General features: G+C 41.8%; 1 protein-coding gene, 1 non-coding gene and 1 pseudogene across 12 annotated transcripts in view; 2 read left to right on the plus strand and 1 right to left on the minus strand.

Annotated features, from left to right (window-relative positions):
• Positions 1–4,688: 4,688 nt before the first annotated feature.
• LOC127485018 (U6 spliceosomal RNA) lies at positions 4,689–4,795 on the plus strand. The gene has a single exon (XR_007912225.2). It is a non-coding gene; the product is annotated as a U6 spliceosomal RNA (small nuclear RNA).
• A 560-nt stretch (positions 4,796–5,355) lies between these two features.
• Positions 5,356–8,882, plus strand: LOC100345199 (heterogeneous nuclear ribonucleoprotein M pseudogene; annotated as a pseudogene). 2 transcript variants are annotated; one of them, XR_016228498.1, is made up of 2 exons: positions 6,522–6,813; positions 6,867–8,882. The product of XR_016228498.1 is annotated as a heterogeneous nuclear ribonucleoprotein M pseudogene, transcript variant X2 (transcript). The 2 variants fall into 2 exon arrangements; XR_016228497.1 differs by having other exon boundaries at positions 5,356–8,882.
• Positions 8,883–22,622: 13,740 nt separating this feature from the next.
• SMARCA1 (SNF2 related chromatin remodeling ATPase 1) overlaps positions 22,623–24,837 on the minus strand; it is a 100,827-nt gene continuing 98,612 nt past the window's right edge. For 4 of the 9 annotated variants that reach the window (XM_017349732.4, XM_002720280.6, XM_070066461.2 and 1 more), the window contains 2 exons: positions 24,448–24,558; positions 22,623–23,351 (listed from right to left, as the gene is read on the minus strand). In XM_017349732.4, coding sequence (XP_017205221.1) covers positions 23,280–23,351; positions 24,448–24,558 — 183 coding nt within the window. In that variant the 3' untranslated portion in view covers positions 22,623–23,279. Of the gene's footprint in view, positions 23,421–24,416; positions 24,559–24,837 lie in introns of all 9 variants that reach the window. The other 5 variants (XM_070066460.2, XM_017349735.4, XM_070066459.2 and 2 more) reach the window with 3 other exon arrangements.

Below are 24,837 nucleotides of genomic sequence, written 5' to 3' on the forward strand. Positions count from 1 at the left end.
AAAAAGAAAAAAAAAAAGGATATGTGAACAAGGATGTGCGAGGATGCTATATTAGTCAGAACAAGCTGCACTTCCACTATAGTAACAGATCATCTCCAAATCTCAATGTCTTAATTAATAAAAGTTTCTCATTCATGAAAAGTCAATTGTAAATCAGCCAACTCTCCAAGTTCTCCATGAGGTGACTCAGGAATTAAGGCTACTATGACCATGTGGCTACATTATCTCTCAGCCAACCTCCATGTTTATGATCCAAAGGGGCGGGTGAGGGAGAGGTAGAGAGAGTAGGAGAGAAGGATAAGGAGGGAGAAGTAGAGAAGGGGAGGGGAGGGGAGGATTCAGAGACCTCACTGCCTCAGCCAGGAGGTGACCCACATCATTCTGCTCACAAAGTTTTATTGACTAGAACTAGTCATAAGTCCCTGCACGGGGACTGCAAAGTACAATTTTCTGTTGCTCAGGAAGCTCAGACTTCAGAAGCACCAGGGACAACAAAAAGTAGGGGCAAGAGGTGGAACTCAGCATAGGTGAATTACAAGTCTGTACACAGAGCTGTTGATCTTCCCCAAACTCCAGTTCCCCGTACACAGAACTATCAGTCCCGAGACTTCGATCCCAAGGAAGGAAAAGGCTTCTTCTCTGGAGAAATTAAACAGTCCTAGAAGAAAGGCCTTTCTGTCTTTTGATCTTTGGGAGCATCTTACGAGATCACCTGGAAGTAAAACACACCAGTTGAAAATCTTTACCCAAACACAGTGCTACCAAACAGTTGTTCATATTTTATTGCATTATTCTTGTATATGAAGACACCCAGGGATCACCAGGCATTTGAAGAAATTTTGCAGTGGAAAAAATAGATCAATAATAAATGGGAAAATGGCCCCAAGAGAAACAGCAATAATTCAGGGAAGAAAAAAACACTAAGAGCAAACAATTTTAAATACGGTCTTCAGAAAGAGTTAACATGGACAAAATGCTAATGACAAATCATCCAGAGACTAAGAAAGAACTTGTGTAAATTTAAAAGGTGATTGCTAAAGCAAAATTTAACGACAATGTTAAGTATGAATTTGAAGAAATTTCCAAGAAAATAGAATGAAGACACAAAGAGATGGTAATCTAAGCATAAAGATAAGAGACTTGGAGGATCAATCAGAAAATCCCAAATCTAATGAAATCAGCTTCAGAAAAGAAAATAGAGAAGGTAGAGGGGAAGAAAATACCAGAATAAATAATATAAGAGAATTTCTTTTTTTTTAACTTTTATTTAATGAATATAAATTTCCAAAGTACAGAATATTGATTACAATGGCTTCCCCCCCATATTGTCTCTCCCACCCGCATCCCTCCCCTTTCCCACTCCCTCTCCCCTTCCATTCACATGAGGATTCATTTTCGATTCTCTTTATATACAGAAGATCAGTTTAGCATACATTAAGTAAAGATTTCAACAGTTTGCTCCCACACAAACATAAAGTGAAAAATAATAGATGATTTTTTAAATGATGAAATCAGATCAGACCTATTGTCATGTTTAATCCCAGTGAGAGTCAAGTTGGGAATTGATAATTTCTTCTTTTTTTTTTTTTTACAGAAGATCAGTTTAGTATATATTAAGAAAAGATTTCAACAGTTTGCACCCCCATAGAAATACAAAGCGAAATACACTGTTTGAGTACTCATTATAGCATTAAGTCTCAATGTACAGCACATTAAGGACAGAGATCCTACATGAGGAGTAAGTGCACAGTGACTCCTGTTGTTGACTTTACAAATTGACACTCCTGTTTATGGCATCAGTAATCTCCCTATGCACCAGTCATGAGTTTCCAAGGCTATGGAAGCCTCTTGAGTTCACCGACTCTTATCTTGTTTAGACAAGGTCATAGTCAAAGTGGAGGTTCTCTCCTCCATTCAGAGAAAGGTACCTCCTTCTTTGAAGACCTGTTCTTTCCACTGGGATCTCACTCACAGAGATCTTTCATTTAGTTTTTGTTTTTGTTTTTGTTTTTGTTTTTGTTTTTGTTTTTTTGCCAGAGTGTCTTGGCTTTCCATGCCTGAAATACTCTCATGGGCTTTTCAGCCAGATTGGAATGCCTTTAGGGCTGATTCTGAGGCCAGAGTGCTGTTTAGGACATCCACCATTCTATGAGTCTGCTGAGTATCTCGCTTCCCATGTTGGATCACTCTCCCCTTTATTTATTCTATCAGTTAGTATTAGCAGGTACTAGACTTGTTTATGTGCTTCCTTTGACTCTTAGTCCTTTCATTATGATCAATTGTGAACTGAAATTGATCACTTGGACTGGTGAGATGGCATTGGTACATGCCACCTTGATGGGATTAAATTGGAGTCCCCTGGTATGTTTCTAACTCTACCATTTGGGGCTTGAGCATGTCCCAAATTGTACATATCTTCCCTCTCTTATTCCTACTCTTATGTTTAACAGGGATCACATTTCAGTTAAATTTCAACACTTAAGAATAACTGTGTATTAATTACAGAATTAAACCAGTCATATTAAGTAGAACAGACAAAAAAACTACGTAGATCTTCATGAAAAAAGGGTTTCTATATATATATCAAAGGGGCCCACTCATCCTCCAGTGCACTAAATCAAGAACATTCCACAACAGCCACCTCAGTGTGAATTCCAGAATACCAAAAACAAAGAGATGTCACTAAAATCTTCCTAGAAGAACAAAACCATTGACCTACAAAGGTATAAGAATCACACGGGTATCATATTTCTATCAGCAACACTGGAGGATAGAAGACAATTGAGCCATCCCTTCCCATTCTGAATAAAGGTACTTTCTTTTTTTTAAGCAAAGATCTGCACAAGTAAGGTGCATTTTGCGGCAGAAGAATTCTTTTGTTGTTGTTGTTGAAGGTGTTTATTTAATAAATAAAAATTTTCATATACACAGCTTTTAGAGATACAGTGTTTCTTCCCCCCATACTCACCCTCCCACCCACATTCTCATTCCACCTCCCACTCCCTCTCCTGTTCTATTTTCCATTAAGATTTGTTTTTAATTGACTTTATATACAGAAGACCAACTCTTTACTAAGGAGAGATTTCAACTATTTGCACCCACACAGACACACAAAGTATAAAGTACTGTCTGAAGACAAGTTTTACCATTAATTCTCATAGTATAACTCATTAAGGACAGAGGTCCAGCATGGGGAGCAAATACACAGTGACTCTTATTGATTTAACAACTGACACTCTCATTTATGACGTCAGTGATCACCCAAGGCTCTTGACATGAGCTGCCAAGGCTATGGAAGCCTTTTGAGTTCACAAACTCCGTCGGTTTTTAGACAGGGTCTTATGCAAAGTGGAAGTTCTCGCCTCCCTTCAGAGGAAAGTACATCCTTCTATGACGGCCCCTTCTAAGAAAGGTACTTTCAAATGAGACTTCTGCAACTATAAACTTCTCAATCAGGTGAGAGAATACAATCTGAATATTTTGAGACATTTAAAGCCTAGAAATTTTATGTCTTATACATTTTTCTTATAAAATTACTTGAAGGGAGCTGGCACTGTGGCACAGTGGGTTAACGCCCTGGCCTGAAGCACCGGCATCCTATATGGGCACCAGTTCAAGACTCGGCTGCTCCACTTCCGATCCAGCTCTCTGCTATGGCCTGGGAGGGCAGTGGATGATGGCCCAAGTCCTTGGGTCCCTGCACCCACGTGAGAGACCCGGGGGAAGCTCCAGGATCCTGGCTTCAAATTGGTGCAGTTCCGGCAGTTGCGGCCAATTAGGGAGTGGACCAGCAGACTGAAGACCTCTCTCTCTCTCTCTCTCTCTGCCTCTCCTCTCTCTGTGTAACTCTGACTTTCAAATAAATAAATGGATCTTTAAAAAATTTACTTGAAAATATATTCTAGCAAGAAAACAAAAAAAGAAAGAGACCCAAGAAGATCAGCTTCACCCAAGTATTGCAAGAGAAATCCCAGGATGACATTCTGTCCATTAGGGTTACAGAGCAATCAGGCCAGTTTGGAGCAAGGTGATCAAGGGCTCCAAGAGTGAAATATTCACAGAAGACAAGAGGAATTGAGAGATGTTACACTACCTTTAAAAAACTGGAGCAACCTATGGAGGTGTAAAAGGCAGGTAATGCCTAGGAATTAGGAAAGCCACCACGCAAGCAATAATTTAGTTAACACAGTGCTCATGGAACCTTCTGGAAGGACCTGCTTAAGGCCAAAAGATATACAGGCAAGAGTCAAGCAAAATAAGTGCTTTAAATGCAGATTATTTGATAAAACAAAGGTGTTCTAGACATTAAATCATGCAACTATAAAATTAAAACCAAACAACTATGTAATCTGAGGTTACCTTAAACATTGTGCTCAGCATAAAAACTACATTCCTCAGTCTCCAGTGCAGATGGGATGAAGGGCTGGGGACAGTGAAATACAAATAGCAGTTGTAGTGTCTGGCAGTCTTTACCTCCCCTCGCCTCCTGTTTACAGATTCTTTATGACCTTGAAAATAAAGTCATATACTAAGCTTGGCAAACCAGGAAGCTAGAGAAAGTAGGATCCCTAATAAGTTCATGGAGCCCTAACCATAATTGACTGTTATCTCCAGTCTTCCTTTAGGCGTGAGATTAAATCCTTTTGTGTTTTAGTCACTATAATCAGGTCTCTATTAACTGGCAGTCAGTGCTCACTTTGGCAGCACATATGCTAACACTGGAACGATACAGAATAGGTTATTGTAACCCGTGCACAAGGATGACATGAAAATTCATGAAGTATTCCTTGTTTTGAAAAAAAGAAAGAAAAAACCAGGAAACACAATCTTTCACTGATTCCTAGATATGAAGTAAATGTTATAGACCTTGACAATGTAATATATTATAATATAAAAAACATTGGAACATTAGAGGGGGAAATATATCTGATTTCCTCATCTTTCACAGCAGGGAGTCAATCAACATTACTTAAAATTGAAAAAGAAGGGAAAAAATCAATAACATCAACCTCTTGTTTTTGTTTTCATCATTTTTTCCCCTGACGTTTAGAGGGATTTGTGAGAAACTGCTGCCCCTTATTGGGGAGTAGTTATTTCTTCTAAAGTGTACAGTTCCTTCCACTTTGCCTCATTTTCACTTTATTGTTAATTTCCAGTAAAAAGTAAATTGAATAATCTCAACTAAAATATGTAAAATATGATCCAAATTTTATCAAAAATCAGATCCTTTCATCTGTCACCTATGTATCCAATGAGATATCTAGAAAGCTGTTAATCTCATGTTAATAGCAGTTGTAATGGGATTTGGGATGTTTTTAGCTCTCATATCTTTACTTGGAGTCGCTAGAATTTTTTGTAACGATCATGCATCATTTTTTAAAGAACAAAGTCATTTTGAAATGAAGGGATTGGAGTTAAAGGTTTCCAAAGATCTCCAGACTCTCAAACTCTCAGATTTAATGTTCTGTGAAACAAATACATCCATAACTCGTGATAAAAGTCTCCACATTTTAAAAAAAATCTCACTGAGTCATCAAGCTTCTTTTGATCACTGATCTTTGTCTAGACTCAAGGCTTATTGGAAAAGCACTAGATGACCTCAACTAATTAACCTTAGAGGAAGTGTGTAGTCATCAACCAAAAGCAATTTCTTAATACAAATGAAAATTTTAAAACGGGAAGTATGCTAAGTAACCCAAGAAAATGAAGAAACATCAACTTGCACATGAAGTAGTTTAATATTTAATTGTAATGACGGTAAGCTGTCCACTTAAAGAGGTTGTAAATATAACTTACACTGTTCTTCCTTTATTGAAAACAAAGAATCCAAATATACTTTCTGCTAGGAACATCCACTATTCCCATAATCACTCAGGTCTTTCAGATCTCTCTGTCTTTGCACACAATAATGCCTTTTCCTTTATCTATATTTGGTACAGTGCCTACAGCACTTGGGTATATCTCTGTTATAAGAGTTCGCAGGGCTACCATGTGTAATTGTGCACTGCACAAGGACACCCAGATGAGAGAGCAAATGGGAGGTGAAATCCACCCTAACTCAGCAGCCAGCCAGCCAGCCATACTGTACCTGCTTAGAAGTCCCTCCTAAATTTTTACAAAGTACTTTATAAGTTCTCATTTCCTGTTACAGTTGTCTGGACTGAAATCAGAGTCTACTGCTCCTCCTAGACTGTGACTTCATCAGGGGTGGGGATCGTGCAGTGGTCATCGTTTAATTGATGGATGCTGAACAAATACAAGATATGCAGTGTCCTTAGCTGCTCAGCATTTCAGTGAAAATGAGTGCCAGAAATTTTCCTCTCCCTTTATTTAGTTTGAAAAACATTTTTAAAGTTGTGCAGGAAAAAAAGGAAGAAATAAAACTAGTATTTACCCAGCGGCAGCTGTATGCCAGGATCTTCAAAAATATTATCTCATTTTATGATCCCAATAACCTTATCTACTTTAGTCTTATTAGGAGGTATAGACAAAATATTTAATAACCAGTACAGACAAAGCCTAGACGCGGAGAAAATGGCGGCAGGGGTCGAAGCGGCGGCCGAGGTGGCGGTGACGGAGCCCAAAATGGATGAGAGCGGCACGTCCGGCGTGCCGAGCGGCAATGGGACTCCGGGCCTGAAGAGTGAAGGAGAACGACCTACTCAGAATGAGAAGAGGAAGGAGAAAAACATAAAAAGAGGAGGCAATCGCTTTGAACCTTACGCCAATCCGACAAAGAGATACCGAGCCTTCATCACAAACATACCTTTTGATGTGAAATGGCAGTCACTTAAAGACCTGGTTAAAGAAAAAGTTGGTGAGGTAACACACGTGGAGCTCTTAATGGACGCTGAAGGAAAGTCAAGGGGATGCGCCGTTGTTGAATTCAAGATGGAAGAGAGCATGAAAAAAGCTGCTGAAGTTCTAAACAAGCATAGTTTGAGTGGACGGCCACTGAAGGTAAAAGATCCTGATGGTGAACATGCCAGGAGAGCAATGCAAAAGGTGATGGCTACGACTGGTGGGATGGGTATGGGACCAGGTGGCCCAGGAATGATTAATATCCCACCCAGTATCCTAAATAATCCTAACATCCCAAATGAGATTATCCATGCATTGCAGGCTGGAAGACTTGGAAGCACAGTATTTGTAGCAAATCTGGATTATAAAGTTGGCTGGAAGAAACTGAAGGAAGTACTTAGTATGGCTGGTGTGGTGGTCCGAGCAGACATTCTGGAGGATAAAGATGGGAAAAGTCGAGGAATAGGCACTGTGACTTTTGAGCAGTCCATTGAAGCTGTGCAAGCTATATCTATGTTTAACGGTCAACTGCTGTTTGACAGACCGATGCACGTCAAAATGGATGAGAGGGCCTTACTAAAGGGAGATTTTTTCCCTCCTGGGCGTCCACAACAACTGCCCCATGGACTTGGTGGTATCGGCATGGGGTTAGGACCAGGAGGGCAGCCTATTGATGCCAATCATTTGAATAAAGGCATTGGTATGGGAAACATAGGGCCTGCAGGAATGGGAATGGAAGGCATAGGATTTGGAATAAATAAAATGGGAGCCATGGAGGGCCCCTTTGGTGGTGGTATGGAAAACATGGGGCGATTTGGATCTGGGATGAACATGGGCAGGATAAACGAAATCCTAAGTAATGCACTGAAGAGAAGAGAGATCATTGCAAAGCAGGGAGGAGGTGGAGGCGGAGGCAGTGTTCTGGGGATTGAGAGGATGGGCCCCGGCATCGACCGCATCGGGGGTGCTGGCATGGAGCACACGGGCGCAGGCCTGGGCCACGGCATGGATCGAGTGGGCTCTGAGATTGAGCGCATGGGCCTGGTCACGGACCGCATGGGCTCAGTGGAACGCATGGGCTCCGGCATCGAGCGCATGGGCCCACTGGGCCTCGACCACATGGCCTCCAGCATCGAGCTCATGGGCCAGACCATGGAGCGCATTGGCTCTGGTGTGGAGCACATGGGCGCCGGCATGGGCTTCGGCCTGGAGCGCATGGCTGCGCCCATTGACCGTGTGGGCCAGACCATTGAGCGGATGGGCTCTGGCGTGGAGCGCATGGGCCCTGCCATCGAGCGCATGGGCCTGAGCATGGAGCGCATGGTGCCAGCAGGCATGGGGGCCAGCCTGGAGCGGATGGGCCCCATGATGGATCGCATGGCCAGCGGCCTGGAGCGCATGGGCCCCGCCATGGGCCCAGCCCTGGGCGCTGGCATCGAGCACATGGGCCTGGCCATGGGTGGCAGTGGAGGTGCCAGTTTTGACCATGCCATTGAGATGGAACGTGGCAACTTTGGAGGAAGCTTCGCAGGTTCCTTTGGTGGAGCTGGAGGCCATGCTCCTGGGGTGGCCAGGAAGGCCTGCCAGATCTTTGTGAGAAATCTCCCATTGGATTTTACATGGAAGATGCTAAAGGACAAGTTCAACGAATGTGGCCACGTGCTGTACGCCGACATCAAGATGGAGAACGGGAAGTCCAAGGGGTGCGGTGTGGTTAAGTTTGAGTCGCCAGAGGTGGCGGAGCGAGCCTGCCAGATGATGAATGGCATGAGGCTGAGTGGCCAAGAGATTGATGTTCGAATCGATAGAAATGCTTAAGCACTTGCCTTTTTTAAACATCGATACCAGACCTCTGAATTTGTATTTTTTCTTGTTAACCATTTTAATTTGTTGGCTGGATGTATAGAGATGTTTAAAAAAATCAGTTGCTTTTTGGGGTAATTTGAATTACTTTTTTAATGACTGGGGTTCCATTTGACTGTTTGCATTGAGATTGCAATGTGCGCAATTTTTTTTTGTAGTTGTGGCATCTTGTTGACATCGAATAAGACTTTGATAATAAATACAAGTTCCTGAAAAAAAATAAATAACCAGTACAACATGGGCACCCACCAATCCAAGTGGACACTGGTTCCATCAGAACGGATCTAATTGGTAAACAACTGTTCCACCCACACTGGTGAGTATCAGCTAAATGTCAGCCCTGATTGTATCATACCCACATTACAGATGGGCAAATGAATGCTCAGAGAAGTTAGACAACGTGTCAAGCTCACATAGCTAGTCAAGAGGAGAAGCTAGGACTTGGCCCCAGCTGAGTCTGATTTCCAAAACCTGTACTCTTTTCCCCATCCCATGATGTCTCTACCCCATCTAAAGCCTGGCAGGAGTGCAGTAGGAACTTGGTCTCTTTCCTGACATCTAGTAAAATGTCTGCTTCACAGCAATAATCAGAGATTCTAACTCTAAAGTAATGACCCTCATTCCACAAGTCACACACAACAAGTAGTCATGTTGCTTTATAGTCATGCTTCAGATCTTAAATCTGAGCGGTACATTTTTATTACTTTATACATTGAAGGGGTTAGCAACAGGAGACAATTCTTAAATAATGCTCTTGGCTCCCTTTGCATTTCTCGTATTCTTTTAAGTCTGTATTCTTTAAATTTGGACTACATAATGCAATTCCTTTCAGCAAATACACTTCAACTGCTGACAAATACAGCCAATATAACTCTGTTCTGTGAAAATCAAGGTAATACTTTGCATCCTATATATTTTAGTATTGGTTGGTAAATTCTAGTTTGCTTCAAGACATCAAATGTTCTATGAACATATGTTCGTTTGGGAACCCTGTTATTTACTCATTATTTGGATTAGCCACTGCATGGCACTTTGGCCAGACACTATACATCATGCCAAATCCCTTCTAGAAACGAAAGCATTCAACAATGTTTGCTTTGCTTTGAGGTTGTTTTCCATTACAGCCCTGTAGGGGATTCTAACAAATTTGTTTCTACTATGAAATCAGTTCTTCTCTGTAAAGGAAAGGGAATTTTTTCCTTAGGTCAGTTTTGCTGGAATACAGTACTAACCTAAAGGCAATCTAATGATTTTGATTTGTGACCCAAATTTATTTTCCTGGCAAAAAGATAGAGAACCTAATGAAAGATGATCACATAAAAAATGCTTTCCAAAGACACAATTTTTTTCTTTTATACACAAATTGTGAATGTTTAAAAATGTAAAATTTAAGGACAGATGTAAAATTGGTTTAAAATAAATCAGCCAAATGATGAAATACATTAGTTAAAATGACACTGATGCAAGTACACATAGAAAAAACTGCATGGGTGCCTTTCGTAATGTAAGTTTTGAAGCCATTTTCCATTCAAGTCATGAGGATGGCAGTCAAGATATTTACCAATCTGTATGGCACAGACAATGGTCAACCAACATAGTGGCCAACCTGAGCCCTAAGACAGAAGCCCAGAGTTCTCTGTTAATCTACCCTTTGGTAGCTTGGTAGTAAGAAGGAAGGTCTTGGGAAGTCCCGGGAAGGGATCGGATCAGCAGCGGGGAGGGAAAGCGCTCAAGAGGCTCAAGGAAGGAACTATCTACCAATCACTAGGAGACAGTATTTTTAATAACCAATTTGGGGGCGGGCATTTGGTGCAGTGGTTAAGACATCACTTGGGGTGTCCGCATCTCTTATTAGAGTGCCTAAGCTTGAATCCTTGCTCTTCTCCTGATTCCAATTTCCTGCTAATGTACACCCTGGGAGGCATCAGGTGATGGCTCACGTAGCTGAGTCCCTACTACTCATGTGGGAGACTCGGATTGAATTCCCAAATCCTTATTTCAGCCTCTCCCTGAGTCCTCAGCCCCCAGCCCCAGCCATATCAGGCATTTGGAGAGTAAACCAGCAGATGATGCTGTTTCTTTCTGTCTTTCTCTGCCTATCAAATAAATTTAAAGATTTTAAAATTAATGACCAGCTTAGCTGATTATTAAGTAATGACCAGTATCATTATATGACGGGCTCCATAAAGCTCATGGGAAATGGAATTAAATGTTAATGCAAATTTTCCATGAGCTTTTTGAATACCCTTCATATCTAAACTTACATTATATTTTAATATTATATTAAATATTGGGCCGGCGCCGTGGCTCACCAGGCTAATCCTCTGCCTTGCGGCGCCGGCACACCGGGTTCTAGTCCCAGTCGAGGCGCCGGATTCTGTCCCGGTTGCCCCTCTTCCAGGCCAGCTCTCTGCTGTGGCCCGGGAGTGCAGTGGAGGATGGCCCAAGTGCTTGGGCCCTGCACCCCATGGGAGACCAGGAGAAGCACCTGGCTCCTGCCATCGGATCACCGTGGTGCGCCGGCCGCAGCACGTCAGCCACGGCGGCCATTGGAGGGTGAACCAACAGCAAAGGAAGACCTTTCCCTCTGTCTCTCTCTTTCATTGTCCACTCTGCCTGTCAAAAAAAAAAAGAAAGAAAGAAAGACAAAATTCCTACTAAACCAAAAACTCTAGGGGAGGTGCTCAGTAGTCTGGGAAACCAAGCATTCCAGGTGATTCCAATCCTAGCTCAAGTTTCGAGCCAGTCCCCCAAGCTGCCTTTGCACTAAGTTGCCAGCATTACCTGGAAGTGGATTGCTGCTGCCCTTAAAACCTCTCAGGGTTAATCCTCCCAGAAGCAGACTCTCCAGTTGGGAAGATTTGCTGCTGAAGAAACTCAACTCCTCTGCAACAGTCATGCCTGCTGGTTCCAGCATGTAATCCACCATCCCCACACAGCTGCAGGATGCAATATATACTCAATCACCAACATAGGCAAGCCAAGGAACTGAAGATTTGAAGGTGCCCCCCAAAGGTTATTCACACAGAGTCTGACAGGCAGCTTCTAATGGCATACTTTCACATTGCTTCTAGAGGAAACTGAGTTGTCTCTCTCCTGGAAGTGGGGAGAGCACGTGTTTGTGTCTGAAGTGTAATAGCTGGGTTGCTTTAGGCAGAGACAACTTTGGAATTACGTAGGCTAGTGTATTAACCAGTGGGTAAGAAACAGACTAAAGGGAGATGTCAATTACTGGCTGAAAGTCCACTGGTTACGTGTAACCTGCTACTAGTACTGCCAAGATTTATATCACATGGCCTCACACTCTAGCCATAGAATGTACTCCTAACCCAGGTATAGCCAATTCAGTTGAGCCACTTACCTATAATATGACTTGATGTAGAAGATGGCCTGTACCTATATGATTATCTCAAAGTAGGAATTAGAAATGAGAGCTAGAGGGACTGGCATTGTGGTGTGGCAGGTTAAGCTGGTAAAATGGATGCCAGCATCCCATATTAGTGCTGGGACCATTGTGGCCATTTGGGGAATGAATCAGTGGATGAAAGATCTGACTCTCCCTCTCTCTCTGCAACTCTGCCTTTCAAATAAGTAAATGAATTTCTTAAAAAGAAAAGAGAGCTAGAGTTTATAAAAAAATGCCCCATGGAAGACAAGGATCTGTGAAAGATCATAGCAAGGTAAAATATGAATAAAAGCAGAATGTATTGCACAAAACAGGGTTCCAAGAAATAAAATCAGTAGGCCATCCATTAAGGCTATAGACACATTGAAAAAAGCAGAGATGCTGAAAGAGAATGGCAATGATTCATGCACATGTGCACACACACACACACACAGAGAGAGAGAGAGAGAGAGAGAGAGAGAGAGGGAATGTAGCCCTGAAAGCAACGGAAGGCATAAGTGGATTCCTGCTGGCTGGTATCCTTACAAAACTCACCTTTTCTTACTTAGCAATCAAAGTGAGTTACTACAGCATCTGTGGAGGGAGCTATTTACATAAGAGAAGTTTAAGAGTAAATGAGGGCAAGTACCAAGGTGATGGAGATACAGGGAAATGAGGCAAAGACAATGAAAGAAAGAGAGACAGACAATCCCAATGGATGCCAAGCTTAAAAGGCCCTGTGTCAGAGAAGGGAGCCTAGCACAACCCCTTCTTCCAGTGGTCCTATTAGAAATGAATGAATGGGGGCCAACACTGTGGCATAGCGGATAGGGCTGCTACCTACAGTGCCAGCATCCCATATGGGCGCCAATTGGAGTCCCGGCTGCTCCACTTCCTATCCAGCTCTCTGCTATAGCCTGGGAAAGCAGTAGAAGATGGCCCAAGTCCTTGAGCCCCTGCACCTGTGTGGGAGACCCAGAAGAAGCTCCTGGCTCCTGGCTTTGTATTGGCACAGCTCCAGCCATTATGGCTATTTGGGGAGTGAACTAGCAGATAGAAGACTTCCTCTCTCCCTCACCCCACCTCTTTCTCTCTCTGTGTAGCTCTTTCAAATAAATAAATAAATAAATATGCATTTCCATGTACATTTAAAGGACCCCTCATACATTTTAAATGAATACATTATGTTAATAACATTTGTCAGGAAGGACAGGGGTGACTCTGGCCAAGGCCCAGTGGCAGAAAGATCAACAAAGCTTCTAAGAGAAATCACTGAGAGAGTAGAAAGGCAATAGCAGAAGGCCAGCCCTTGCCCCAAGTCATGTAGGCAAACAAAACAAAACAGAATGGAACAGAAAGTCCAAATCTGTGAGGTGGCAAACAAGGCAACCTAGCTCTTCTAGTGTCCTCAACAAAAGTTCATTAATGTTTCTAAGGAGCTCAAGTGTTTGAATTCCAGGCCAGTTTTTGCTGGAGTGTCTTTGCTCAGTGATACCATGAGTAGGGATCTCACTTAGGGGCCAGTGAGATGCAAGTAGAGGCATTCCCCATACCCCCACCCCAGACACTCCAATTTAATCCTAACAAGTGACAAGGCCCAGTCCCACATTAGCAATGGCAAAATGGCAATCAAGGGATCACAAACCTCACCAACTTCGGCTGCAGTAAAAGTGGCGTGAAAGCTTGTTCTAAAGCAAACAGCTTAGGCAGCAAAAGTGGAAGTCTTCTACCTCAAAAGGGCTTGTCAGTTCTGGTCCAGTGACAAGATGCAGGTATTGGGACCATCCTTAGACTTCAGTAAATATTTTGGACCTCAGTGTATTCCTATATAAAAATGTCACACAGATAAAATGTATGACATTTTTATCTCACTGCCTGGTTTCGACCCTGCCATTTTGACAAGGAATGTATTCTTATTCTGTGTGTTTTTGCTCTTTCCTCCACTCAAGAGGATAGAACATTTGGGTTATAGGAATTCAGCTTTACTAGGAGTTCAATTTAATACCCCCTATTTCAACTTAAAAGGATTCCTTTGAATATATAAATAGGGATTTGATGCCTTGAAAGCAGCTGAGCCCATCCCAAACTGACAACCCAGAACTGTGAGTTGAATAAATGGTTGGTTTAAGCCACTAAGTTTTGAGGTACTTTGTTAGGCAGCAAAAGCTGATACAGACCCTAACTAAAATAAAGTCAAACCAAGCATAATTGTCTCTGGAGCCTGAGGCTAACAATAATGAATGCAACTCTGAATGTCCTTCTTCAGCACAGAAGTCCAAATGTCTGCGTCCCGTGAGACGTCATCACCAGTTCCAGTTCACTATGCCATAGCACCTACCTCACCCTGGGGGAAGATCTCCACCCGAGGAAAATCATGGTACCCAAATAGAAAACCTACAAGTAGAAGCCAATCTTTAAAAAAATGTCCATACCTATTCAAATTTTAGCAAATGTGCATTTATGAATGATCATGGAAGCGTCACTTTTTATCTCAGTATCATGACCAGTAGCAGTTGCCATCTCTCAAATGAGAAGGCTCAAAATACAGTGACACTGCTGTATAGTAAACCATTGTTCCCAAGGACTCAGTTCACTGACAGTCTCACCAGTAATCACAAAATATGCCCAGTAATAAGAAATCCCATACAGGTGGTAACAATTCTCATGAGAAATGGTCAACTTTGCATCCTATATCAGTACTTCTTGAGATAGGTTTTGTATTGGTTAGTGTTTGGTTACAGCTACATGTGAACATGTATAATCAACCATATGCTGTAGGCACTGGCCTCCCTACAGAAGCTGAGCATCTGAGCAGTCCTAAGCATGCATCCATATTGACTTCCAGGGGAAGGGGTTCAAAGCTCCTCTCTGGTCTACTCTCCCAGTCTCCTACCCAAGTAGTAGAGGAATGCTGGACTGACTGGTAAGATTCCTAGGCACTGCTGAACTACAATCTCTAGTGAGTGAAACCCAGGGAATATGAACAACCCCATATGGGTAGAAAGCCTCTTTTTGGATTCATTTCCTCTGGAACTGGTTTCCGTGACTTTTCTCTTATTGGAATGATTCTCAAATCTCGTTTTGGCTCAGTGTTAAGCCAAGAATCCCATTTTGCTTCTGAGTTCCATATTGTCTCTTCCCTAAGCCTCCTCGCAGTTGAGTCTAGCTCAGTGGAGTACTGAATGAGGGCTTGGGGCATGCCCTACTTAACTAAAATGCTATTTTGCTTCCTTTGCCACTCTTCAGGCATGTGCATCCCTTGTAGAACACACAAGGGTGGTAGAGTCAAGGCAGGATTAAAGCATTCCAAGATCGCTGGCCAGTTTTCATCATAAGTCACCCCTTAGAGTACCTTGTTCTCACCTTTATCCCTGACACTGGTGTGGCCTCAGAAGATAGAACAGCTATATGCCCTATAAAGTAATATTTGGGGAACAATGTCCCATAAAAGAGACTGAGGTTCGATCTCAAACTTGAAGCACTGATGCCACAGACCCACTTATATAATCTCCTATATGGTAACAGGCAAGTGCTGGTATCGGTGCAGATATTCACTTTAGGAACTTGATAGCCTTGGCCATGACTTCAAACTGTAATAGTGGTAAAGTTCCACATGAGCTAGGTCTCCCTAGATTAAACAGAATTCCAGTGTATCACGGTTTTGGCCTATTGGATCATTAGGTCCAAAACCGCATACAAACACTAGGTGGAAGTCTCAGATTACATTTCTGTTGTTTTACCTTGCATCCAGACATAAAGAGAAAGTGAGATGAAATTCTGGGACATCATGGGCCTTCTCTAAATATTTCTGAGTCCCTTCCCTGCTACATGCTCTAATGCTGGTTCTTATCTGGACATTGTATAAACCCTAAACTACAAATTTGTAGAGAAAATATACTTTTTAAAAATAGGGGTGGGCATTTGGCACTGTAGTTCAGCCGCCAGTTGGGATGCCTGCATCCCAGATATGAGTATCAGAGTGCCTGGGTTTGAGTCCTGGCTCTGCTTCCAATTCCGGCTTCCTGTTAATGCACATACCAGGAGGCAGCCGGTGATGGCTCAAGTAGTTGGGTTCCTGCCACCCATAAGGGAGATCCAGATGGAATCCCAGGTTTCTGACTTGAACCTGGCCCAGCCCTGGCTGCTGCAGGAATAAAAATAAATTTAAAATAAACTTAGAAATTTGCAAAGTCTAATCAACAAATGACTAAGGAGGAAAGAAAAACTTCATGAAAGAAAAAAAATCAAAAAAGCACTAATGTCTTATACCAGAACGTCTTTGCTTTGTGAATTGAGTTGGCCTGAAAATAAAGACCCTTTTAAAGTAATGAAAAACCCTTGTCCAGGGGGATAGTTTTAGCTTTAGTAGTAGTGGAAGGTAAACTAAGGATTAGGGACATAAAGGAAAATAAAATTCAAGATCTCAGAAACCAGGAGAGACATATATGAAGGGAAAATACACCTATAAAGATAAACCCAGACCCCAGACCTAAACTACATTCATCCTTCATGAAGGCAAATGAGGCAGGCCATCTACCCAATTATAAACAATACAGCAAACACACACTGGGATAGTATGGCCATCTTATTAGAAAAGGGTGAATTACCATCTTTTGACAACGCTCTGATTGCTGATACAAAACTAAATGGCCAGTACAAAAACAAACCACATTTGGAGACTTAGTTGATTTGAGGAGAGGGCTGAATAAGGTATCAATCTCAATTGATGGGGCCGACACTGAGGTGCAGTGGGTTAAGCCACCATCTGCAGTGACAGTATCCCATATGGGAGCAGGTTCAAGTGCCAGCTGCTCCACTTCCAATACATCTTAGTGCTAATGCACCTGGGAAAGCAGTGGAGGATAGATAGCCCAAGTCCTTGGGCCTCTGTATCCACATGTGAGACTTCGAAGAAGCTCCTGGCTCCTGGCTTCAGATCAGCCCAGCTCTGGCTGTTGTAGCCATTTGGGGAGTGAACAGTGGGTAGAAGATCTCTCTCTTTCTCTCTGTCTCTCTGTCCTCTCTGTAACTCTTTCAAATAAATAAATCTTTAAAAAATCGCAATTGATGCTGATGGTCACATTCCGAATGTTCTGGTATAAGTAGGACATTATGCAAAGATCTTTTCAGTCTGGATACTGCCAAGTTGGCTTTGGTCTCCACCACTGAAGAAGATGTTAATTCAACACTGCATTCATGATGAAAGGTAGAAATCTGGACATGAATAGCGCCCCCCATCAACCTCCCATGGAAACTAAATGCCCTCAAAAACAGCCCCATAACTTGGTAGTCCAACATATTGATGAATTCTAACATCTGTATCACAGGAAAAAATCAGAAATTGACCAAGTATGTCCTGGAACTGATACAGAAGGCAGAGTTGAAAGTCATCAGAAAGACACAGCTTGGATCTTAGTACGGAAGTGAGATGAAAGTTTCCCCAACACTAAAGCAATATATGAGGAAAGGGTAGAATGATCAGGTTAGACCAGCAGGCTAAAACAGCCTGGTATCACTGGGCATCCATAAGGTACACCCTAGAGTGAGAAAGGCCAACGCTTGCTCCAGGTATCTAAATGAACCACTGCATGCAGAAGGAGTACCAGTAAGCAAGGAAAACACTTTAAAAGGCAGTAGCCTGGAAACCAGCTTTGGCCTTACCAAACACTTGGGAATCTTGTAACCTCCACTTCATAAATAATTCCCAATACTACAGCTATTGGTGTCATGAGAAAAACTCATTTGTTAAAGAAAATCAAAATCTAGTACTTTGTTCCCATGCAGAATACCCTGATCCAGTCACACCACCCACTAGCTGTCCACAAAGTGGCAGATCTACTACTCAATCATCACTCTTTGTATGAAATACCTAAGGGCCAAAAATATCTTTATATAAAATAGCTAAGGGCAAATAAAACCCATGCAAATGTTGTCTTGAGTTCCTCAGAGCCCAAGACAAAGGTTCTAATCAAGTAAAATTTTAAGACTGATCTCAGGAACTACCCATAGAGGAACAGGACAGTGATACAGGGAACAGAAAACAGTCAATAAAGAATGTGTTATCAAGATAGCTACTCCTGTGAGCGAGTGGAGCTTAACCCCACGGATAAACTCTGAGGAGCCGTATACATCACATACCTTAGTAACCTTGCTCAAGTGATGAGAGAGCTGCAGTACTCAAATACCAACTACCCTCAGGCTTTGGTTACAAGCCCACCCCCCGTAAGTTTTAACCCTAGCTCCTATCATGCAGAGAGTTGAGAAGCCTTCTGGGCCTCTGAAAAAAAAGTTATCAGAAAGATACTGGTAGTCAAAAAATCAGTTGGAGCACACAAAAAGGGTAAGGCTGGGGATATAGGACATGGCATAGGACATTAGTTACATGCATTTGCACCACTGGAAAATCTTACCCCTTTCTATTGGGAAGGGTAGTGCAGGCAGAGCAAATGAAGAAGTGGAATACTCATAGAAGTCTGAAATGTGAGGGCCACTTGGACACCAGCATTAATCACAGGTGTTGAAGCTAGTCAGGAATCTTAGTTATCTGCACTGGCTACCGCACCAGAGACAGGGGACAATGGAGCACTGTAGGGACCTCTGCCAGTAACTGGGAAATAGTGGCATTTGACTTTGGCAACAATGGATTCGTTTCACCAGTTGCACAGAGGCTTTTCCAACCAACACCCAAGAACTAAGATAGCAATGAAGATGCTGGTTTAGTAACTTCTCCTAACTGGAAGGTCTGGCAAAGGTCCAAATTTTAGGGAGAGTTCTCATGGGAGAATTGTATGAGCTGACAAATGTCCAAGTTTTCCATATAGCATAACACTCTTAGGCCAGGAAGCCAGGGAGAAAAAAGGAATTGTGCAATGAAGATGAAATTCAAAGGGCTATGTTAAAAATGAGGTTACTGAGCTCACCCCATTTTAATTCTGAAATTAGGGCCTGAGTAGCCCATACATAGACAGATGTGTTATAAGGGACTCTGTGGAAACCCTAGGGTTGTTGAGAAACCTACTGACTCCCTATCCTCTACAGACAGAGACCCGAGTAAAGGAAACCACTTAGGGTCCCTGCTCCTCTGCTCACTTTCATTCCAATTTTAGTATATGTGCTGCTGAAGCGAGCACACCTCTTGATCACTTCCCTTCTTGAACAATTATAGGGAATCAGGTTGGTCAGATCCCAGTACCACTAACTGGACAATTTTTGCTTATGGGCAGGTTCATTGTGCTTCTAGTCAAGTGGTTAAGATGCCCACGTCCCACATTGCAGCACCTGAGTTTCACCACCTGCTTTCAGCTTCCCACTAATGCACACCCTGGGAGGGAGCAGGTGACAGATCAAGTAATTGGGCCCCTGACATCCACATAGGAGACCTAGATTGAGTTCCTGGCATCAGTCAGGCCCAGCATCATCCAGTGGGGGCATTATGGCAAGTGACCAAGACATGGCAGCACTCCCTGTGTCTGTCTCACAAATCAAATAGCACTCATGTATATAGTACTCTCCTCTGTTTCCTTTGACCTCCAATCATCTGATACGGTAAACTTGGCTATACTGTTTGCTCTCCCCAACATGGCAGCCAAGTCTAGGTATTTTACCCCATTAATCTAGGCCTCTTCTTTGAAGTGGGAATTCTTCGAAATGGGACTTTTAGATTTTATATGGAAGTTTAATTTCTCTGTGGAAATGTGATGATAAAAGGGGTTTCATGGGGGCATTGTGCATTCCCAATAAGGTATTATTTGAACCCTTCAATCATCTAGTGTTCACTTTAAGGGTTTCCTTGGTAGATTAAACAATGTAGCTGTACACTGTTATTGAAAAAATAGAAAAAGTGATGTGTTTTTCACTAAGGTTGGGATGGGATAGGACTAGCACCATTTTAAGTCCCTGTCACCTCTTCCAACATTTCTGAGTGCCTTCTGTGGGGACTCCAGCTGTGCTGGGAGAACTACTTGAACTTGCCACTTTTACCTGCTGCTTCTCCAAAAATCTGCCTGAGTTTGGTTCCCTATGTTTCTCTCCTCCTCCCCCTCCCCCTTCCTTCCTACGAAAGGTGTCATGCAAGAGGCTATAAGACCAAACGCTGGGCCACCTGCCCTTTTTCTGCCTCCTTTAGTAAAACTGAGTGAACTGGTCTTTCTTTTTGGTTTTTACTTAACTGTTTCCAAGCCAAGACCTCACACACACAAAATGCACAAACAATGCAAATTGACAGAAGCTGTAAATGTGTGTACAGTGGGCATGGTAGTATAAAAAAGCATTGTAGTGGATCTAATTTTTTAAAAACTTCACCTTTAAGTTATTTTTCTTGTTTTTTTTTTGGGGGGGGATGTATGTTCTAACCTGGAGGTCAATGTTATGTGTGTATATAAGTATGTATTTGGTTCCCTTCCCACTCCAAGCTTCTGAAGCTGCTGCCCTAGTTTTCTTTCCTCCTCTCCTCCTCTGACTTGGACCTTCCAGGGAGGGCTGCGACACTTGCTCTGTTTGTGGGTGATGGGACTTGGGCGGGACAGCTGCTGCAGCTCCCTGGCTTCTGTGGGGCCCTGCTCCTGCACACCCAAGCAGGTTGGGGCCCCGGGAGAGGCAGGGAGGGGCCTTGCTGATTTGTGTATATGGGATAGGTTATGGAAATCAATTCTGGATGGTGTGCCTTCCGGATCCTCTCTGGGGCTGTGTCTGAGCAGCATGTGGCCTGCTGGTTTTATCTGAGTGAAATAGTATACAAGGGAAAAACAGATCTTATTTTTTTTATACTTGGTATTTTTTAATAAAAACCTTTTGTCTTAAAAAGAAAGTGTGGTCTTTGAGTCCTGGAATGAAATAAAACCATTTCATACATTTGTAAGGATGACATGACATTCACTGAAGGACCTGGAGACTGCCTTTCCCATGTCCTTGGCCCAAGAAAGGCTTCTAAGAGCCATGTGGATAGGGATATGGGCCCCATGAAAAAGCTGGAATAACTTACCTGCTGATTTTCTCCTCTAAAGCAGACAGCCGCATACACCTCAGCTATAACCCTTTTGGTCAACTGAGAAAAAATAGAGATTGTTAAATGTCTATGGAAGGGTTCCAAGACCCTGACTGTACCTGTTCCCCCCCCCTCCATCTTCATTCCTCTGTTAAGAGGAAGGCTGAAATGAGTGATGAGAGTCCAGGCCGCTCTCGAGGCTGCTCTGTAATGCTTGGCCTTGGAGGTGATCAGTAAAATCCTCTCAGGTAACATTTGCTAAAGCTCATGGACTGACTGTAGCTTTTTATCTCATTGAGATTATCCCAAGATTTGATTTTGAGCATAAGAGCTCTGGATTGGAGTTTGGAGCCAAAGCACCAGCCTGTGAAATATTATTACTTTGCTTACCTTCACTTCTTTAGTGGTCCTTATAGAAAGTAAGTTAAGTTAGGCCAATTATAGCTTTGGGTATTTCCAGGTCCCTTGATCTAACATCACCCTAACTTCATCTCTCAACAGCACCCCAATTTTACCCCAACATCCAACAAAGTATCAGATTCTAAGTCCTAACAGTGGAAACAGTAAAAGGAGCCCCATCAGGAGCATGGCAGTTAGTACTATGAAATCTGGCCAATAAGTGAAGATTTAGAAGAGTCCAGTAGACAGTGGGTTGCCATTCTAGAAGATTTATGCTGCAGAACCTCTGCGAGAAGAGTGAGGATGTGACAGAGGATAACTTACGTTCAGGGGCTAGCCAGGGTTTAGCAGTGGTACACTAAATAGAGCCTGATAGGAAATGCAAACGATCTTGGTAGGGGAAAGAGGCAACTCTTTAGTAACCCAAACCTTGTTGTAACTAACATCACTATCCTGCATTCCCAGCTTTGTTTATTTGCTGTGTTTCGCACCTGACTCAGATCCATTTTTATAATTGCCTTACACCTTGACCTTCACACAGGCTCTTTCCTGAGCTGACAGCCCCTGTGGCAGAGGTAGTAATGTAAGACATCCTATTTGTTCCCTGACATTTACCAGCTTCTTGCAGGGACACACAACCATGTGCCTAGTTTGGGGCAATGAAATGTAAGTGGATGGGAAATGTGTCACTTCTGGGCTGAGACAGTGAAGAGCCTACAGCCTCTCATTTTCTCCTACAGTGGCAGCTGAAAAGGCCACATGTCTTGGATGGTGCAGTGCAGCTACAAGACGGTGGGGGTGCTTCCATCAGCCCGGAAGCTTGAGTAACTGTGTGGAGCAGATCACCTTTCATTCCCCCAGCTCTCTGACCTGCACGGGATGTGTAGTGCAAGCAAGGATCAACTCCTGGGGTAGAAAACCTTTGACATACTGAGCCGTTACCCGAGCATGACTGTATTCCTAATGAATACAACCCCTCCCTTCTGTGTGCATAGAGCCTGTTTCATACACTTAGTTATTAATAAACCCACAAGTTACATCCAGACTCCTCTGAACTGGCTCTATGGGACAGAAGATCACACACAAATCAGCAAGCAAAGCTTTAACTTTCAAGCAAATGCATAGTAGTGAGCAATACAATCCAATAAATACAACCACTTTCTACTACACAAAAAACAGGAAATAATTAAATTTCTTATAGACATTTCTTTATTATATTTTCCCACTTGAATATTTAGAGAATAATTTAAATGTAATGCATACTGACAGCAAGCACAGTATCAAATATTAGTTTTTTCAATATTTCTTTTCTCACCCTTTATTCCTTTAGGAAAAAAATATTTAGATGACCTCAAAGAAACAATTATTATGCTAATCACAGTATGCAGTAACACATACAAGCCCAGACTCAATAGAAAAGAAAGCAACAAAGAAGTGAAAAAGTCTTTCTCCTCAAATCACTTTAATTCATTTTTCCACAGCCATATAAATTTAAAGTATGAAACAACAATAATACAGCTATAGAATCTAGGTTCTCTTTCAAAGCAGCGGCATATAAAACATATAAAAGCTAAAACCTCAGCACAAGCTTCAAAAAAACAAGGACTGAGAGGATTTCGATGAAGACATGAAATGCACAAAATACAGTACACAAAAATACTAGAATGCGTAAAATATAAAGCTACACATTTCAGGTAGAAAGCATTGTAAAATATATAAAATATGCAAGAAATCAAAACCAAAGAGATTTTTCTCAGAGTACCATAAATACACTGGAACTGGCAATTAGCATTTGAAGATGGGAACAAGAAAATAGCAGTTTCCCACTTAAAACTTTATTTCTAGGCTTTAGGATTTCACCTTCTTGACATCCTTCTTTCCAGAGCTCTCAGAAGCTGACTCTGCTTTTCTTTTCTGTGACTAAAATGGAAACAGATTTAATGTTCTGCTCCAATATGCACATTTTTAAATGGCCCAACAATGTTAAATCTAGGATGTAAATGCATCAAAAAAAAATTTTAACATGAATATTCACTTCAATGTTATACTCACAGTTAATGTTCTATATAGCCCAACAAACTATATAACCCAATGTAAAATAACCTTCAAAGATGTTTCTTTTTACAAAAAGACATAAAATAGCCATCAAAAATAGTCATCAAGTATCTACTTACACATGGTATTATAAATGTACTCTTATCTTAAAGAACTACTTAATACTTAAAAGTTTCCCAGGCAAAATTTCACTTATGTGTATTATCTTATAAAAATCTCCAGTAGATTGTAACATACCATATTTCATATCTTCTATGATGCACATTTCTTTCACAGCTTAGCACCTCTGAAACCAGGATGCATCTTACAACTGATGACAAATTATACTTGGCAGCATTTTTTCTTAGTGGTATATAAAATGGAAGGCATCTTAGATTTGATGAAATATGGCAGTTTACTTAACCACACTCAAATAATATGATTTATTAAAGAGTATTTTAAATCATACCTATACAAAGCAATCTGACTGGATTAAAATCAAATTACCTAATTGTTCAACAGTTAACTTACTACCAAGTAAAGGACTGTTTTCTGTTCTCAGTTCCCATTTGCACATATGGCTCCACAAAGATCAGAAAACTTAGTTGATAAAATCAGAACTCCCAAATTTCAACCTCAGCCCCATCCCATCCCATCCCACCCCACCCCACCCCTCTCCTGCCCTCACCATAGCACTGGTCTCAATTCAAAGGATTTTATTTGCATTGTACTTCTGCCTAGATTCATAAAGAAATTTTTTAAATACTGAGCCCTATTACGAGGGAGTTATTAATCTTATTCCATAAACACACAGGAAACATGTGGTTGTCTCGTAATTCTTTTTCTGTCCAAAACAAATTAGCATTTAAAAGAACCAGTTTTGTAATAGGTATCACTATGGCATTAAACATAGTATAGGAATTTTAATTATGTAAAAAAAATGGGATCTACCTAAAAGTTAGGAAAATGCTGAAAATTTTACCATTGGAGTTTTAGTTGCCCGTTTCTTCTTTTCTGCTCTCTCTCTTTCCTCAATTTCCATATTTTCTTTCTCAATCAATGAAATCAGAGTGTTACAGCGTCTCTGGAATTCCTAAAAAAAAAAAAAAAAGATTTTTAATTTCTGTAGCCCAGTCAGTCTTGAACCAGGTGACAATTCTTTAACTGCATCATTTCTGTAGTACAGAAGTTCCAAAATCAGCATTCTTCAGAACAATGGTCACACAGCGCATTTAAGAGATTCCACCAAAAACAAGGGGCAAGGCAAGTGTCATTCAATGGGACACTAAACAAACTGTGGTATATCCAGATCGTGGCATACTAATCAGCATTAAAAAGGAAAGAATTATTGACACATGCAACAACCTGGATT

This window comes from Oryctolagus cuniculus, chromosome X, assembly GCF_051225735.1.
Source record: "Oryctolagus cuniculus isolate XC-2025 breed Fujian yellow rabbit chromosome X, ASM5122573v1, whole genome shotgun sequence".
NCBI lineage: Eukaryota > Metazoa > Chordata > Mammalia > Lagomorpha > Leporidae > Oryctolagus > Oryctolagus cuniculus.